The sequence below is a fragment of the Cyprinus carpio genome, chromosome B8 (assembly GCF_018340385.1).
Source record: "Cyprinus carpio isolate SPL01 chromosome B8, ASM1834038v1, whole genome shotgun sequence".
Taxonomy (NCBI): domain Eukaryota; kingdom Metazoa; phylum Chordata; class Actinopteri; order Cypriniformes; family Cyprinidae; genus Cyprinus; species Cyprinus carpio.
In genome coordinates, this window is record NC_056604.1 from 4,741,568 (window position 1) to 4,759,198 (window position 17,631).

At 36.6% G+C, this 17,631-nt stretch overlaps 1 protein-coding gene across 3 annotated transcripts in view; it reads left to right on the forward strand.

Moving 5' to 3' along the window:
* Window positions 1-5,172: 5,172 nt before the first annotated feature.
* The window catches only part of LOC109102334, a 37,043-nt gene continuing 24,584 nt past the window's right edge, over window positions 5,173-17,631 (forward strand). For 2 of the 3 annotated variants that reach the window (XM_042729313.1, XM_042729314.1), the window contains exons 1-4: window positions 5,174-5,291; window positions 5,375-5,416; window positions 12,498-12,560; window positions 12,738-12,779. In XM_042729313.1, coding sequence (XP_042585247.1) covers window positions 5,246-5,291; window positions 5,375-5,416; window positions 12,498-12,560; window positions 12,738-12,779 — 193 coding nt within the window. In that variant the 5' untranslated portion in view covers window positions 5,174-5,245. Of the gene's footprint in view, window positions 5,292-5,374; window positions 5,417-12,497; window positions 12,561-12,737; window positions 12,780-17,631 lie in introns of all 3 variants that reach the window. The other variant, XM_042729315.1, reaches the window with a different exon arrangement.

The window sequence follows — 17,631 nt, forward strand, 5'->3', positions numbered from 1 at the left end:
ACTGTTTGAGGACCCCTGCATGGGGTCGGTTGCATAAACTGCTTTGGCTAGTCTTAAAAAATTAGTTATATAATATGTTTTCTTAAAGACTGGCCATAACATTTTAAAGTCTACTGCTTGTTGGTCAAACCATTTTTGAAGACAGTGATATTTATCACACAGCCATTTAATTTGACCTCTAGCTGCATACACACAAACTGGTTTCATATTCATAAGCAGAAAGTAGAACAGCTTATTTATGTTACAGAATGATAGTTATATAGTCACTTCCTCTTTCTCAGGTAAAGACTTATGCTCTGAATTTTTATTTCATAATCATGCTGTGTTTTTTTATCTGTCTACATCCTGTAGGGGACAGCTTTGTGTAGCTTTTATGATGAGTCTTGATTTTAATCATGTTTGAACAATTTCTGCAAGTTCTTTATGGTCCATTAGTGCAATACAATTTTAATAATAATAATAATTTTATTACTAGCGATACATATGTCCAGCTTCTATTTTAAAGTCACATTTTGTCTGAGAAAAACAATGAATATTTTTTTCGTTGTTTCAGAGTTTTGAAAGCCTCAAACTAAAAGACTTTAATAGTTGAGAACTGCACAGAGACTTGAATTTGTATATGACGTTTATATATGAGACATTTAAAACGTAAAAGTAACAGAATTAATTAAACAATGACATTGGTTTTAAAGCCACTACAGGTCTGTGGTTATGTATTTCTCATGAAGAAATACATGTGTAGCCTATACTATTCAGAGAAATCTTTTTTGAAATCAACGCTGACAGGTGTGACATTAGACAGAGTTAATGCATGAAGATCTTCAGTCCTCTTATCTGTGACAGCATGAGGCAGCTTTATGTGCTTCTACCGGCCCTTTGGTCACTCATTAGTAAGAACATGAGATTTCTAATATCATACCAAAATATGTCTTTAATTATTTTATAACACTGTAAGGAATGGTTTTTCAAAAGTTGTAAATAAAACAGTTTTTCTGAGCATGTTTTGCAATAAAAATAAATTTCCATTCAAATTTTTCCACTTTGAAATTTCAAAGTTCAAGGTGTTACTTGTAGTTTCGTTTTATGATTAGTTTGAAATTTACGACCAGTTTCTGAGTGAAAACAGATTCTACATCAAATGTTTAGATGGTGTTATATCTGACTTTTTTTTTTGTGCACAAAATGTCTTATTTCTAAACGCTTACATTTGTCCGTTCTGTAGGTTTTATGAGGCTATAAACTGTTGAATTATTTATCACATCAGTGTGTTTCAGATGCTCCAGTGCCCATTATCACAGTCTACCAGCAGATGGGGGACAGAGAGCATGTGATCGTCTTGTGTTCGTTTGGAAGAAGGTTTATTGAGAGCTCTTTCCAGCTGTCAGTGGACTATGAACAGAACTACACCCTGAAGAACCCAGCATGCATTGCACATGAAATGTGTGTGTTTAACATCACTGTGAGGCCTCCTGTTTCTCTGACATGTATACATGAGATCATTACCTTTGGAAATTACAGTTATCTGCTGAGTGAGACCTACGGTCAGTCTGATAAAATACTGATTTCTGTGAAAGATAACACAAAAATTATGATAATTTTCTTTATGTACAATCAATGACAGATATCATATCTACACACATAAATAAACATCTTCTGTATTTATCATCTTTTTCATGCAGTTTTAGAGCATCATGATGGAGTATCTTCATTCTACATTGGCTTTTTCTCCTTCATTGTTGTTGGTGTCATTATAATGACTGCTGCAGTGATCGTGACCAACATTAGAAGCAATGCACAAGGTATGTGTTTTGTCAATTATTCATTCATTTATAGCAACAGTGGATATTATAAAATGAACACAGTGAGATCAAACCTAAACTAAATCAAACTGCAAATTCAAAATAGCAGTTTAATTTGTTTCAACACAGATTTACTCTCTGAAATTAAACACTTAAAATATTGATGTAGAGAAAAACAACTCACGCATGTATATCTATGTTCTTTTATGACAGATTCCAATAATGACTATGTGGATGTCTGAAGCGGATTACTGACGACGCAAAACAGACATAAAGGATGATCTGATCTGGAGGGGGGCAGCTTCTCATCTTCCTATAATAAATAAAATGTCATATACACTGAAGAAAATGGTGTAGGATTAACTTTGTAATTATTAATTACATATTTATTCATTTTAGGTATTTTTGAGTGAACATTGCTTCAAAGAAACAGCAAGTACTTTACACTGAATTAAAAAGAAATTTTGGAAATTAAAAAGCGAACAATTAGCCTATTTTCTTGTAAAACATACTTCAATAAAAAAAAAAATTAAAGTCTTTTAAAATAATCTATCCTGAGGAAACCTGCTTCCACCACGGAACAAATAAATAAATCTCACAGTTCTGACTTTTCTTTCTTTCTTTCTTTCTTTTCAGAATTGCGAAATTATATCTCAAGTTTTAATGTTCTGAAACACAGACAAATATGGCAGCTGTAAGCTTGTGGTTGTGTGGTCAGACCAGATGATCTGTCCTGATAGCCACAACCCTTTCAGAACGAAAGGAAAACTACAGTACATAATTGAGGAGCTTTTAATTCTTAGGTGCATCTATTGTAAGTTATTCATCCACATATTGGAAGCAGGCATTATATCAGCCTTAACTGGTGAACAATAGGCTTATTAGCTCTTTAAATCAGCCTAATTTTGCAAATCCAGCAGAAATGTTTAAGTATGAAGTTAAGGTTTGTCATGAGAACCACTTCTGCTAACACAGAGGAAGTCTCTATGTCAGACTCTCTGCCCGCTTGTATCTCAGAAAGCTGTAATCTATACCAGCAGATGGGGGACAGAGAGCATGTGATCGTCATGTGTTCATTTAGAAGAAGGTTTATTGAGAGCTCTTTCCAGCTGTCAGTGGACTATGAACAGAACTACACCCTGAAGAACCCAGCATGCATTGCACATGAAATGTGTGTGTTTAACATCACTGTGAGGCCTCCTGTTTCTCTGACATGTATACATGAGATCATTACCTTTGGAAATTACAGTTATCTGCTGATTGATTTATATATGACTAGTGAACCACTGACACTCTTAATTGAGATTGCAGACAGAGTGTCAATGGTCCATTTGAGAGATGGCAGTAATGCACTTATAAGTCTGTGATCCACCAATAACGCAAGAAGTACACCCCCTGCTGCTGAGAATGCGCACAAGAGGACTTGCTCAGGGGAGTTCTAACAGTTCGGACATTGCATGAATCAGAGGTAAAAAACTATATAAATACTGTTCAGTTTCTTGCACAGACCGATCGTTTTGTGTCTTTACACATCAATATGTCGTCACGAGCCACAGGGTTTAATTTGTTTTTTGTTTTATTGTATGTTTTAGCCGTGATTCCCATCCACATTATAAGACTGATAGACTGCAACGGTTTGAGCTAAAAATCTTGGTTTGTGTTGTATTGAAAAAACAAAGTCACCTACATCTTGGATGCCCCGGGGGTAAGCAGATAAACATCAAATTTTTATTTTTGGGTGAACTATCCCTTTAAGGTTTGTCATGAGAACCACTACTGCTTTGTTACATCTACTCTGCATTTTTCATGTGAACATATGCCAGACTCTCTGCCCGCATGTATCTCAGAAAGCTGTGGTCTGTAATCTATGACAGGATGAACCAACTTTACATATTTTTTTGGCCTTTAAGACCTTATAATAATGGCTGCCAAAATGTTAAATTCATATCTAATAGGTCTATTTTGAATTTCCCTGTATGATGTTAGCATTTTTTAAACTTAATATAAAGTAATTTTAGCTGTTTAGATCAAATGATTAAACCCTTTACTCATTTTCGTCTTTATGTTCTGAAAAGATATTTACAAAAGGCAGTAATTCATGTGGGAAATGCCAGTTCTAACCACATAAATAACTCTTATAGCTGGTCTGAAAACTGACAATTCACACACTAACAGACTAACCCTGTGTGTGTTTCAGGGCACACAGGGCCTACCATGACATTCACCAGCAAACAATATGAGAATGCATAAATAACCTTGTGGCTTTCTGAAGAAAGAACATAAGAACAAAAAGAGAATGCAAAACAACCATTAAAAAAATTTATAAATAAAAAACAAATAAATATCTCTTTTGTAGTTGAAATGCAGAAGGCAAAAGAAACAACCATGAATATAAATAATAATAATTTCACTTGTAGTTGAAATTAATTTACACTTTTGTTGCAATAATATGTTACATCATTTAAAAATATGTTTAAATACAACCCAATATTATATGTATTTAAGTTTAACAAACATCAAACCTGTTTGTTGTTCCTCTCCTCATTCTGTAGTTTTTTTTTTAATACAAATATCTGCTAGATGAATAAATGCAAATATCAATGTTTTTATAATAATTATCTTTCATGATTTGGAATTGTAGCTATTGGATTACTCATTAAATGTACAAATGACCCAAATGACCCATAATGTGGCTCTTTCTCCTGTAGGGTAACATCTGCTACAGTATGGAAGGAGACTATCTTAAATAACATGCCAGTAGCAATATGTGATTTTGAGCTAATCTCATTTTTAATTTTTTCTCCATCTGCACACACAAAGACAGGTTTTATATTCATAAGAGTAAAACAACTTATTTGTGTTACTGAATGAAAGTTAGAAACTTCCTCTTTCCCGTGTGATAAAAATGGTTTGCTGAATTTCAATTTTTTAATCATGCTTTAAATTCTGAGAAGCATTTAATGATCCATTAATGTAATCATTTAATTATTTAATTTTTAATAAAATCCTAATATGTAATATTTTATGACTGAGAAGCACATTGATATGTGTGTGTGTGTGTGTGTGTGTAATGTCACAGTGTCTAAAACTGTGATCTGTGGTTATGTGGTTTAAGTGTTGATGATCGGAGCTGCATATTTAGACAAAGGGTGCGTGTTAACATCAATAACCCGTAAAATAAAGATATCCTATACTACTAAATCCAGATATTTTGTATTATAAAATATGACACTGTTTGCCTTCATTTGGTACGCTTAATATCTCCTAAAACCAGCCTGATTTTGGAAACCCAGCATCAATGTTATGGAATTTTTGTCATGAGAGCTACTTCTGCTTCCCACATTAACATCAGTACTTTTTTGGTTAAGAAGAAGCTATTGAGTGTTAAGACTCAGTCGCTGTCATTGCTGTATCTCAGAAAGCTGTAGTCTCTAATCTATCACAGCATGAACTGGCTTTATATCCTTTTATTGGCCCTTTGGTCAGCTTTCAGTAAGTTGATTACATTTCTTTGCCTAAGATTTTGTGTCTATATAAAATATATTCAATATAATGTTTGGTGTGTTTTTGTACAGATTTGTCTGATGCAGTGTACTGGAATTATCCTACAACACCAGGTGCATAATCTAATATTAGTATATTAGTTGTAACATATGTACACAAATGTATTGGCAGTGACATAAATGTTGTGTTTTGCAAAGTTTGCTGTTTAAGCTGTTGTGGTGTTCATTCACATTGTTTCTAGATTATTGTGTAGAGTGATCAGATCCTTTTTTGTATCAGATCAGATACATTTTTAAATAATTGCTAAAAGCTTCATTGGCCAAAAAATGAACTTCTCACAAAAAAACTAATTTCACTGAAATCAATGTACATTACTAGCACCATATCCATGCCTCAAAGGTATGTCTAATTTCCATTTCAGTTTACATCTGATGCATGGAAAACTTTACTGAAACAAGAATTTCACTTTAATATGTCTGTAAAATCTGTAATGTTTTCAGTATTAAGACTATATTTGGAATTAATATTTTAAATTTGTGTGTGTGTGTTTGTTAGGGGTGACCCCGAATAATCGACGATTCGATGCTTCGATTCGAGGAGCTTGATTCAACTCCCAATCTCACAGTCCAATATTCGCAGAGGTGTTATGATCATGCCATTTTGGGTATATGGGGGTGCCCAGTGTCTATTTTCACATAGAACTACCGGTTTTCTGAATCTGAAAAGAAAGAAGCTTCAAATAAATATTTTAACGTGCTTGAATAAATCCAACCACCCCTACAGAAAAGTTTCACTTACCATAATCCGTGACAGACAGAGGAGCATATTGGCGGCAGGGATTAAAGGGGTCATATGATGCTGCTAAAATGAACATTATTTTGTGTATTTGGTGTAATGAAATTTGTTTATGTGGTTTAAGGTTCAAAAAACACATTATTTTCCACATACTGTACATTATTGTTTCTCCTCTATGCCTCGCCTTCTGAAACGCGTTTATTTTTACAAAGCTCATCGTTCTGAAAAGCGAGGAGTGCTCTGATTGGCCAGCTATCCAGTGCGTTGCGATTGGCTGAATGCATCAAGCGTGTGACAGAAATGTTATGCCCCTTAACGTATTGTGATGCCCTGTCCGGCCGGAGCGACGAGATATGAACATAAAAACCATTTTAAACGTGATATAAACATGATTTCTAGTCGTGTCCTCTTTTGGAAGGCAAAAGCAAAGTAGTTTCGCTTTCTCAACGAAACAGCGTCACACACCGGCCGGCTTGAGTAAGCAGAGGCAGGCGGCCTTGAGACCGGTGCGGCCGGTGGATTCGACAAAGGAGCTTGCGGCAACCACATGTGATGACCCGGGCTGGAAAGCCGATCCGGCGATCCACAGTGCAAAGTTGATGTTTTTTTTTTTCTCAGCAACACTCTGCAACACAGTAGAGTAGAAACACAGTAGTTTCGCTTTCACAGTGAAACTACTGTGAAAGCTACTATACGACATGGCGGCGGCGGCGGCAACAACAATACCACAACGAAAATAAAAAGCTTTCTTTCTTTGCGTGAACATCTGGGCGGCGTTATGCAAATCTTCCCACATACTGATGTAGAGATGTGGGGGCATGTTAGAAGGAGGCGTTTCAGGGGGGTGTGGACGAGTATTAACTTTTATAAAGAATATCTCTTTGGTTTTGTGACTTTAGTCTTTGCAACTTCACAGATCTTCTTTATGCACCAAGAGCTTGTAACACTCCAAAGAGAAAAGAAAAATTGAAATCATATGACCCCTTTAAAAACTTTAACGAGATTCAAAATAACACAGGCAGAGTGAAAGAATGGATTTTTTTGATCAGGTAGGGTACAAGTAATTTCAAAACTTTTGAGCCGGTTTATATATATAGTGTATATTATTTATCTTGTATACGATGCATTTGGTTGAGTTGCGCTGCAGTAAAGCGTTTATTGTATGGTGATTATACACAAACAACAATGCAGAATATTAATAACTATGACTGGGACTGTCATACACATAACGTTAAAATGAGAACACTATTATAATAAAACGCTGTTCATTTTTAGAGTTTAGTTGCAGTGTTTCTGCACGTTGTTGCGTAAAGAACGCTTCCACAAAAGGAGTTCATTCATAGACGTGCAGAAACATTCACTTCTGCATTCGGTGCGTTTTGTGCAGATAAGTCGTAATATTAACGTTATGTTGTATAAATAACAAAGTGTATTCTATATTAAATAAATGATCAATGATCCCATTGATAAAAAACCTGCTACATGCTTCATTCTACTGGTCATCTTCAGCGAGCAGCTCAAAACAGAAATGCAGAACATGACTTCTGTCATATATACATAACATTATAATGAGAGCACCGTTGTGAAAAAATATTGTGAATTCTTATGGTTTCGCTGACGTTTAATGTTAAAGGGTTACTCGTTAGTCGTTATTTTTGTTTTCTTCATGTACAAAAAGTATTCTCGTCGCTTCATATCATTACGGTTGAATCACTGATGGCAGATGGACTATTCTGACGATGTCTTTCATACTTTAATGTACCTTGACAGTATTACTTACTTGGCAGTCTATGGGACAGTCCCAAGCCTCCCGTTTTTCATCCAAAATATCTTAACTTGTGTTCTGAAGACGACCAAAGCTTTTAAGGGTTTGGAACGACATTGGGGTAAGAGATTAATGACAAAATGTTCATTTTGGGATGGAGTATCCCTTTAACTATCTTTTAATCAAAACATTAAACATTATTTGCCCCGTTTGTATCTGCGAGGCGTCCGTTACACATTTTCCCTCTGTTAAATACATTTTTAATGTATTTTGCCACCCGCCCCCAAACATATGATTTGACTATCAGTCGACTATCAGCAAGATTCGAAAATTCAGATTTGACTATGAAAATCCTTAGTCGGGGACACCCCTAGTTTTTGTACAGATGCATGGCTTCCTACAGCTTACACTTCACTGACAGGTGTATCATCTAACACAGACAACGTTGGTCCTGGAGTGCTGCTGTCCTGCAGAGTTTAGCTCCAACCCTAATCAAACACACCTGGACAAGCTAAGCAAGGTCTTCAGAAATACTTGGGCTACAGGCAGGCAGGGGCCTGAGAAAGGGCTTGTGTTTATTGTTGCTGTGTTTTCATTTTAAAAAATATCAGTGAACCACCAACTAAGCATTCAACAAGTAGGATATCCGTCTAATTCATTTTATTAATAAAATTTAGAAATATATGCAAATTTGCCATTGTACTATTTTATGGCTGATGTGTTTTAATTAACAGGCTAATAATGGACCACAAACTATGATTGTTTTAAATTAAGGGAAATCCAAAGACCATTTATTTAGCCTATTTGTGTATTTGTAAAATGCGGGTAAAACATTATCCTTATTCATCTTGTTAATAAAAGTTCAACGTTTTTTTTTTTTTTTTTCATTAATAATAATGAACCACAAACTAAGCATTCGTTTTAAAGTAAGGAGGAAATCCAAATGCCTTTTATTCATTTGTGTTACAAGTCGGGTATACATCACTCTTATTCGTTCTGTTAATAAAAGTTTTATGTTTAAGTGACTTTGTCATTGTAGTATTGCTCATGTTGTATGTTTATTTTTTCATTATAATACTGAATCAACCTCAAGCATTAATTTTGTTCCAAGAATTGAAGATCTAACATTAAAGATAAGAAATAAGAGCTAGCCTACTGATGTTAAAATGCGAGATTTCGTTGCTGAGGTAAATAGACGCTCTCGCTCTTTCTATGCTGTCTCTTTACAATGACTATAGAAATGGTTGTTAATTCTTAATTTGGGTAGCCTACTGCACAGACATGTTACAGGTAATAATATGATCAAAAAGTCATGGCAACAAATGATTTTTTAAGTCTGTTTAGTACAGCGGTTCTCAATTCCAGTCCTCACGACCCCCTGCTCTGTACATTTTGTATGTTTCTCTTATGGCTTCAGAAGTTTGTACTATTCGAACGTAAGTGCCCTGCGAAGTGGACATCACAGGATATTCCGCCATGATTCCAGTTCGAAGCGAATATGTTCCAGTTCGAACTGAATATGTTCCATTCAAAGTGCATTGAAGTGTGCAAGACGTCAATTTAAATTGTATTTATTTACCGAGGTATATGATGTAACATTTGTCTGTGTGTGAAGACGTTGGGTAGTGCAAATCCGTGAATGAATGTTCCGAAGTGAGGTAAACTTGAACAGATTTCCCCTGCTCAGGGAGTAGGGAGCAATGAACACTGTGTAGGGACCATGTCAGTTGGAACACAGTTCATGCAAAGAGCTCACTTCAACCGAGCTGATTATCTGAACAAGGTGTGTTAACAAAGAAAGACATACAAAATGTGCAGAGCAGGGGGTCGCCAGGACTTGAATTGAGAACCGCTGGTTTAATGAGTTGAAACAACTTTCACAGTCAATTTTTGTCAACTTAACTCATGTTTTACTGTTGTTTATTGTCACTGTAGGCTTAAGGCGGTTGCACACCATACGAGAAGCGCAGTGCCGTGTCGCGACATGTCTTTAAAATTGTTTTTTGATGAGCATATGCACACCGGCGGCGCCATTCGGCATCTGTCTGCGGTGCCTAGCAATGACTCAAAACAATGTAAAGACATGTCGTGGTGCTGCGCCTCTCGTCCGGTGTGTGACCAGCTTCAGGCTACTTTTTAAAAAGAATTTTAATGAATATACGGAGGTTCTAGGTGGTTTACCTCCAGCGGAGTAAACACCATTACTTCAGCTAGAGCGCCCCCTACGAAGCACGCCTACACGCTGAAGTGGAACTTGTTTGTCGACTGGTGTTCTTCCCGCCGGGAAGACCCCCGTAGATGCCCTATCGCGGTCGTGCTCTCCTTTCTGCAAGATGGGCTGGAGCGAAGGCTGTCTCCCTCCACCCTCGAAGTGTATGTTGCCGCTATTGCCGCACATCACAATGCAGTAGATGGCAAGTACGTTAGGAAGCACGACTTGATTATCAGTTTCCTTAGGGGGGCAAGGAGGCTGAATCCTCCGCGTCCTCACCTGGTACCCTCTTGGGATCTCCCCTTGGTCCTGACGGCCTTGAAGCTGGAGCCCTTCGAGCCTTTGCAGTCAGTAGAGCTTAAGTTTCTGTCACTAAAGACAGTGCTCCTCACTGCATTGGCTTCGTTTCAAGAAAGTCGGGGACCTGCAGACACTTTCGTGCCTTGAATTTGGGCCGGCCAACTCTCACGTTGTCCTGAGACCCCAGCCTGGATATGTGCCCAAAGTTCCCACCACGCCTTTCAGGGATCAGGTGGTGAACTTGCAAGTGCTGCCCTGGGAGGAGGCAGACCCAGCTGTCGCTTTGCTCTGTCCCGTCCAAGCTTTGCGCATTTACATGGACTGCAAACAGAGCTTCAGGACCTCAGACCAGCTCTTTGTCTGCTTCGGAGGAAAGCAGAAGGGAAAGGCTGTCTCCAAACAAAGACTTGCCCACTGGATAGTGGAGGCTATAGTCTTAGCATATCAGGCCCAACATTTACCGTGCCCCCTCGGAGTGAGAGCACACTCTACAAGAGGTGTGGCTTCTTCCTGGACATTGGCACGGGGCCCCTCGATTGCAGACATCTGTAGAGCTGCTGGCTGGGCGACACCTAACACGTTTGCGAGATTCTATAATATCTGTGTAGAGCCTGTGTCCTCTCATGTACTCGCCTCAGATGGTCGGTAATGCTGGACCTGCTTGGTGTCGATCACGCGTGCTGCACCATTTTCCTCTTCGGACCGGATACATGCGCTTAAGTGCTTCTCAGTTTAGTTTCCCTTTTGGTGAACCCTGTTGAATTTCCTCCCGTACCCTCGGCAGTCAGGCTTGGTGGAGCGCCAGACGCCAGGTCCAGCACTCGTGTGTATGCCCAAGGTCAGCCCTTGTGCTGGGCTAGGTGCCCGTGTGTAGTGATTCCCCCTTCTGGTGATCCCACATGTGTATTCTTCCACGGTATGGCTTACCTCACGCTAAGCCCTTGTTTTTCCCTGGCAGAGATTTCTCTGTCATCTTTGCTGCATAGTGATCTCACCCCAGTCGGGCTGAGTCTACTGCAGGGACTTCCATATGTAGCACTGCTCTATGGCCAGTCCATATGTGTACTTTCCACATGTTACCTCCTATACACATGATGTGGTTTCCGTAGCTTTCCCCTACTTGGGTTACACTTTCCCAGTGTTATCCAATATCCCACTGTATGGAACAGCAGTGGCGGATTCCTCTGCCTAAGCCCTGTCCTATCTTCCGCCCCAACTGGTGTGGGGGGACTTGCCAGCTTTTGCAGGGCACTGGAGGAGGTCAGCAATAGTGGCGTTTTTCAATACGGATCCCAATTCATCTTTCACTGACATAACGTCTCCGTTCCCTTCAAGGAAGGAGGGTTACATATGTAACAAAGACGTTTCATGCTCATTTTATTTAAAGACACATGCTATGAGTGACATGCAGACAGCCAATAAGTTGTGACATCAGCACACACAAACACATTCTGAAATGAGTCTTGAGTCCCATGTCTGCCTGCGATCAGGAGATTGTAAATTTAAAACAAAAAATCCACCTTATTCAACACATAAGTACGTTTCCAGTTCTTTAGCCACTATAGGAAAATAATGAGAAGAATAACTTATAATTCATAATTGTTTATGCAATTTATAAAAATTATATTTGATTAATAAATGTTAGATGTTATGCACTGTTTTTATAGGCAGCTGGTATTTCATTGCATTGAATAAACAATTGAATGCAGTGCATTACAACTAAAATGATTTGTTGCTTGTCTTTATAAATTGGGTAAATTTAAAATACAGTGGTTGCATTTTTCTACTACTCTTTGTTTAAAAGTTCATAAAAAATCAACAATTATTGATACCAAATGATATGAAACATTATATCATGATACATTTTTTAGCTATATCGCCCAGCCCTAATGCTTTACTAAAAGTATTTTGCTAAAAACATTTTCAGAAGCAGTTTAAAACTTGACTAAAGTAATTGTTGGTCCATAAACACAATGTTACTTATTTTACAGATAAAAGAAATGCTTTGACTGTCAACGATACAAGTTGAGCTTGTAGTTTTCATGAAGCACTTTGTTTTCTGATCATAAAATCATATGGTCTGTTCAAAAATTTAAAAGTATTTGTCTCTTTTTATATTTAGCACCAACAACATCTTCAAGTCTTTGCTGGTACTGGTACAACAGACCATGTAACTGGGCCACTAGTAAGTATATTCATAAACTATATGACATTCAGCTGTTCATTTCCTTGTTATTAGTTACTATTTAGTTTTTGTAATGTTTATAGTGTTTATGAAGCCCTTATTTTCTATATCATATTTCATATATGACCGTCAACTGTTCAAACCTATGTTTCTCTTTGTTTTACTCATTTATTGAAGCTCAAACACCATACAGGAGGAATGTGTATTACCAGACGCAGAGTAAGTCAGATTTGCACTGTGGCACTGATGCATAATGTTGGCTATAATGCTATGATGCATAATGTCTCTGATTTAATTTAATTATATATATATATATATATATATATATATATATATATATATATAAAAACATTAGGACCATATTGGTATAACAAAGGTAAGTTTAATTTCCTTCTATATTAGTTATTAGTTTCATTCTTATAGTTAGTTCTATTTAGTTAAGGGATGATTTAGTTTTCATAAATTACAGTAGTAAATGTGTAGATTATTCTATTCTATATATACATGCAAATACACACACACACACACAAAACATTCAGCTGTTCAAAGCTACATGTTTCTCTTAGTTTTATTGATTTATAGAAGCTCAAACTCCCTACAGGAGGAAAGTGTATTACCAGACGCAAAGTCAGCAGATTTGCACTTTTTTTAATTAATAAACATTAGGGTTGCACGACTACTGATTTCTGCTAGTCGATTACTTATTTTAAAAATACTCGAGTTACTCGACTACTCGTGGTTCATGCTACTGTAAATTAATAGACATGAAATAGTTTTTATCAATAAACGTTTATTAATTAACTAATTAATTAATAGCCTTATGCAACAATTACATAACACAAGTTAACTGTCAAAACTTTATAATTATGACATCATCACATATTTTAATTTTCATGTAACAGCCAGTATTTGTATCTGTAACAGTCACAAAATTATTAGTATCGGTTTTTCGGATAAAACCAGGTGTCGTACAGTTAGTTGATAAGACCGTCATGACTATCTTTTTTTCACTGAACAAATATGCTTTGTTAAAGTGAAATAATTATTAATTTCTAAAAATAAATTAATCATATAAGCAGAGACATCATGACAAACGTTTAGTGATCATTTGAACACGACTGAATGAATTCAAGGCGCACATTTTCATTACGCAGAATTCTCTAAGCGAGTCTTTTTGAACTTACTAAACAAATGTGCGTGTGCCACGCAAACCAGCAAAAGATAAAGAAGCAAATAAAGAAAATCTATCTGCATCTAAGTTAGCCTACTTTTAAGAGAGAGAACTGGTTTGGTTTTTGAGAGACTGAGGCGCGCAACGCGGCTGTTTGATTGGTGAACGTGCTGTTTATTCCATTCATTCATGTATCATTTCGTAGCCTACGATTTAAATCATTGCCTTTTAAATATATACAAATAATAGACCATTTATGATGTATTATTATAGGTGATATTACTTTCGCCAAGCTCTGATTTCTGAGAGATGCACGAAGAGGCAACACTAATGCGGTGTTTGATTTGCGCTCTTTTTGTTCATAAAGTTTATATTCATTCAATTCACACACTCATTATTGCGTGACTTTTGAGGTATGTGTATAATATTGCGCTGATCCCCTGGCTCAACTGTTATAGCAAACAGCCGTGTGCCAGCCTCAGCCGAATGTTCAGGCAGAATTATTCCTTATCCGTTATTCGTTTTTGAAGTCATTATCCGTGCCATTCCGAATAAGGTATTCGGCTTCAGGCACACCCCTAATTATTAAATTACATATTTTAATTTTACATGTAACGTAGAGAAAGTGATAGAAAGTAACAGCTACACGCAATATTGTGATTCTACAATTTGCGTTGTAGGCAAACTGTGCATGCATTATGGTTAATGCACGCTCCAGTAGTCGATTGTTTCCGACAATGCCGACTAGTGGTTAAAGTAGTCGATCACTCGACTACTCGACTAGTCTATGTAACCCTTTAACATTACTATTTAATCTAGTAAATGTTAAAACTGTGTAAAACACTCTTTATGTTCTTAAAGCTCAAGCCACCTCTTAGAGGAAACTGTATTACTATGTGACAAGTCAGTACATTTACAGTGTTGTATAGATGCATAATTAGTGCTGGCCAACGATCAATCATGATTAATCGCATCCAAATTCATATTCATATAATTTATATTAAATACATGTAAATTTTTCTTAAGTATATACATGCATGTGTGTATATTTATATATACATAATAAATATACACAGTACACACACATATATTATGTACACAAAAACTTTTATTTTAGATGCAATTAATTGTGATTAATCGTTGCCCAGCACTAATATTAATGCATTTATTTCATCTTAATATTGCTCTTAAAAGTTTTTTTTTCTTATGAAATGTATAAGGTCACTTTAACCCCTACTTTTTACAATATAAGTTAAGTTACTTTTCTGACAAAATACTTAAATTCTCAGTTATACCCACAGACTAACACTCTATGTGTACACTCATTTCCCCCGGGGGTGTGTGTGTATATATATATATATATATTTATATATATATAAATATATATATGCAAATTCATTCTCTGCCAGCAGGAGAAATAGAGGTTTCCCTGGTAACACCTGTACACATAGCAGTGCTCCGCTCACAAATGCTGCTTTATCAGGCATTACATTTTTATGTGTTTTTATATCACTGTATTTCAGAAGGAAACCGACTGTTTTGAGAAAACTTTCGATGTAATTTCATTTAATCTTGCTTGTAATGCCTGATAAAGCAGCGTTTGTGAGATTAGCGCTGCTTTGTATATAGTCGTTACCGGAGAAATCTCTATCTCACCCGCTCTTAAAGCGCCTCCTGTTTGGAGAAAATGAATTTACATATATAATATATATGGGGGCGGGGGAACACTGGGTTCTGCTGACTTGACATTTATGTAAGCTAAGGTCATTTCGGAAGTTTTTCTTTTATATTCGTTTCTTATTTATTTGGTTTTATCTCATTTAAACTTTGTGTAATTTATTTAGGGCTATTTTATTTTCTTACTCGTTTTAAAAACGTTCCATGGTAAGCTATTTAAAAGCAAGGAAAAGAGGACCCCTCCCCCCCACTTAGGCATGGGCCGGTATGAGATTTTGACGGTATGATAACTTAAGCAAAAAATATCAGGGTTTCACAGTATCACTGTATTGTTGTTACAACTCTGAAATGTATTATTTTTAAATGACTGGGTAAAAATATATATATATATTTTTTCCCGCTGGACACAATATATTTTGTTTATGAGCAACATACAGAATATTAGAAACAGTAAAATTTGTTTTTTTTTTCTTTGATGTTTCCTAAAAATAAAAAATTAAAGACTGACATCTTTATTTAACCTAAATCTGTAATTACAGTTATCTAATTATAGTTATATAATTCATATACAAATCATTTATATCATATCATATAATTTAGTTATAAAATAATAATCATACACATAATTTGATTTAATAATAACCCAGTTTGAAGCAAAAACAGAAGGTTCTGACAAGCTTTGTGAAATTATACCACGTAAACTTTTCAGAAGACAGTCAGCTCCCCTATGGAAGCATATGGGTAGCAATATTCAATTGGGAATGTAATATGCAAAATGACAATGCAATATGTAAAATGGCAATGCATTTCTGTATTTGCATTTACATTTTCCAATACATTTGTGCAACGTTTGGTGCAAAATGAAAATGAAAATGTATTTATATAATTTTCATTTGCCATTTCATACACTAGTTTTAATATGTAAAATGAATATTCATTTTAACGCTTTATAAGTTGCAAAAATTAAAACGAAAATGTATTACAGAAATTATTTGATATGTGTAACATGTTCAAGCAAAAACTGTGGCAAAATTATCATTCAAATGTTATTTTTCTTAATTGCATTTACACTCACAGTCAAGACACTTACGATTGCATTTCCATTCAATGTCCCGCAATGAATGTAGCAAAATTCAATGTGCACGTTGAAAATGCATTCCGAGCCGATCACGTGTCCGCCCCCCCCCCCCCCCCCGCACGCGCCATGTCAATCACTGCGTGAACAAGGCGGGGCTTGCAGAAGGTCAAGAGACTCAAAGACCAGACTCAAGAGGATTCAAGGAAGAGAATATGGACAAGACAGTTCCACAGCTTCTCCGAGAAGCTGCCCAAGCACTAGAGCGAAGTGCAAATGCTGCCCCTTCAGATTCAGAGAGGCCATCGTCCAGCTTAAGAATGACGCCCCCGGATCGAAGTGGTGGGACACGGGGTAAGTTGGCAAGAAAGAGACAAGGGGTCTTTCGTCAAACGGTTAGGCTTTGGGTTGCCAGCTTTCACTCGGGGTCAAGACTGTGTGGAGTGTAACGTTATTTGACGATCACACTCTTACGTAGAGTGTACGAAAAGTGCTCGTTTTGCCCCCCCCAAAAAACGGGGTGACACCTGCGGTCACATCAACTTACTAGACTTTAAGCATGCAAATATTACCAAAAACATTCGAAATAGTCGATCCAAACCATTAATATATCACCCCTGCTTCTCCACTTCACTGAAAAAAATGTGTGGTATTAATTTATTTCAGGTAACTTAAAGGACATGTCGGATGTAGGCCTATCGATCTTTTATTGGTCACGTCATACGAAATCGCTTTTTCAGAGTTGACCGAATTTGAACGTTGAAACGCAGCTCGCATGATCCCCCTCCCTCACTCCCATGTGTCTGAATACAAGTCAGCTGGCAACCTTGATATAGCACTAAAGTCAATTTATTAAAATACCAAAGACTAACATATACATTTCATATTTTATGTCCCATTATATTGCAGCAGAAGTTTTACGATTGTTTGCACCATACTCAAATTCACGGGGCCGTATGCCTAAACGTCCCAACACTGCCGGACCTTCAGCAAAAAAATCTAAAAGTGTGTCCTACACCCATCGTTTTTTTTGCCTATCCAAAAGAAAGGAATGTGAGGTCCCAAGTCCCTCAGTGAAAAACAAACTAGAGAGGTCAGGGATAGGAGAAAAGAGGATAACCTTTCCAGGTAAGTCAATAAAAAAATAT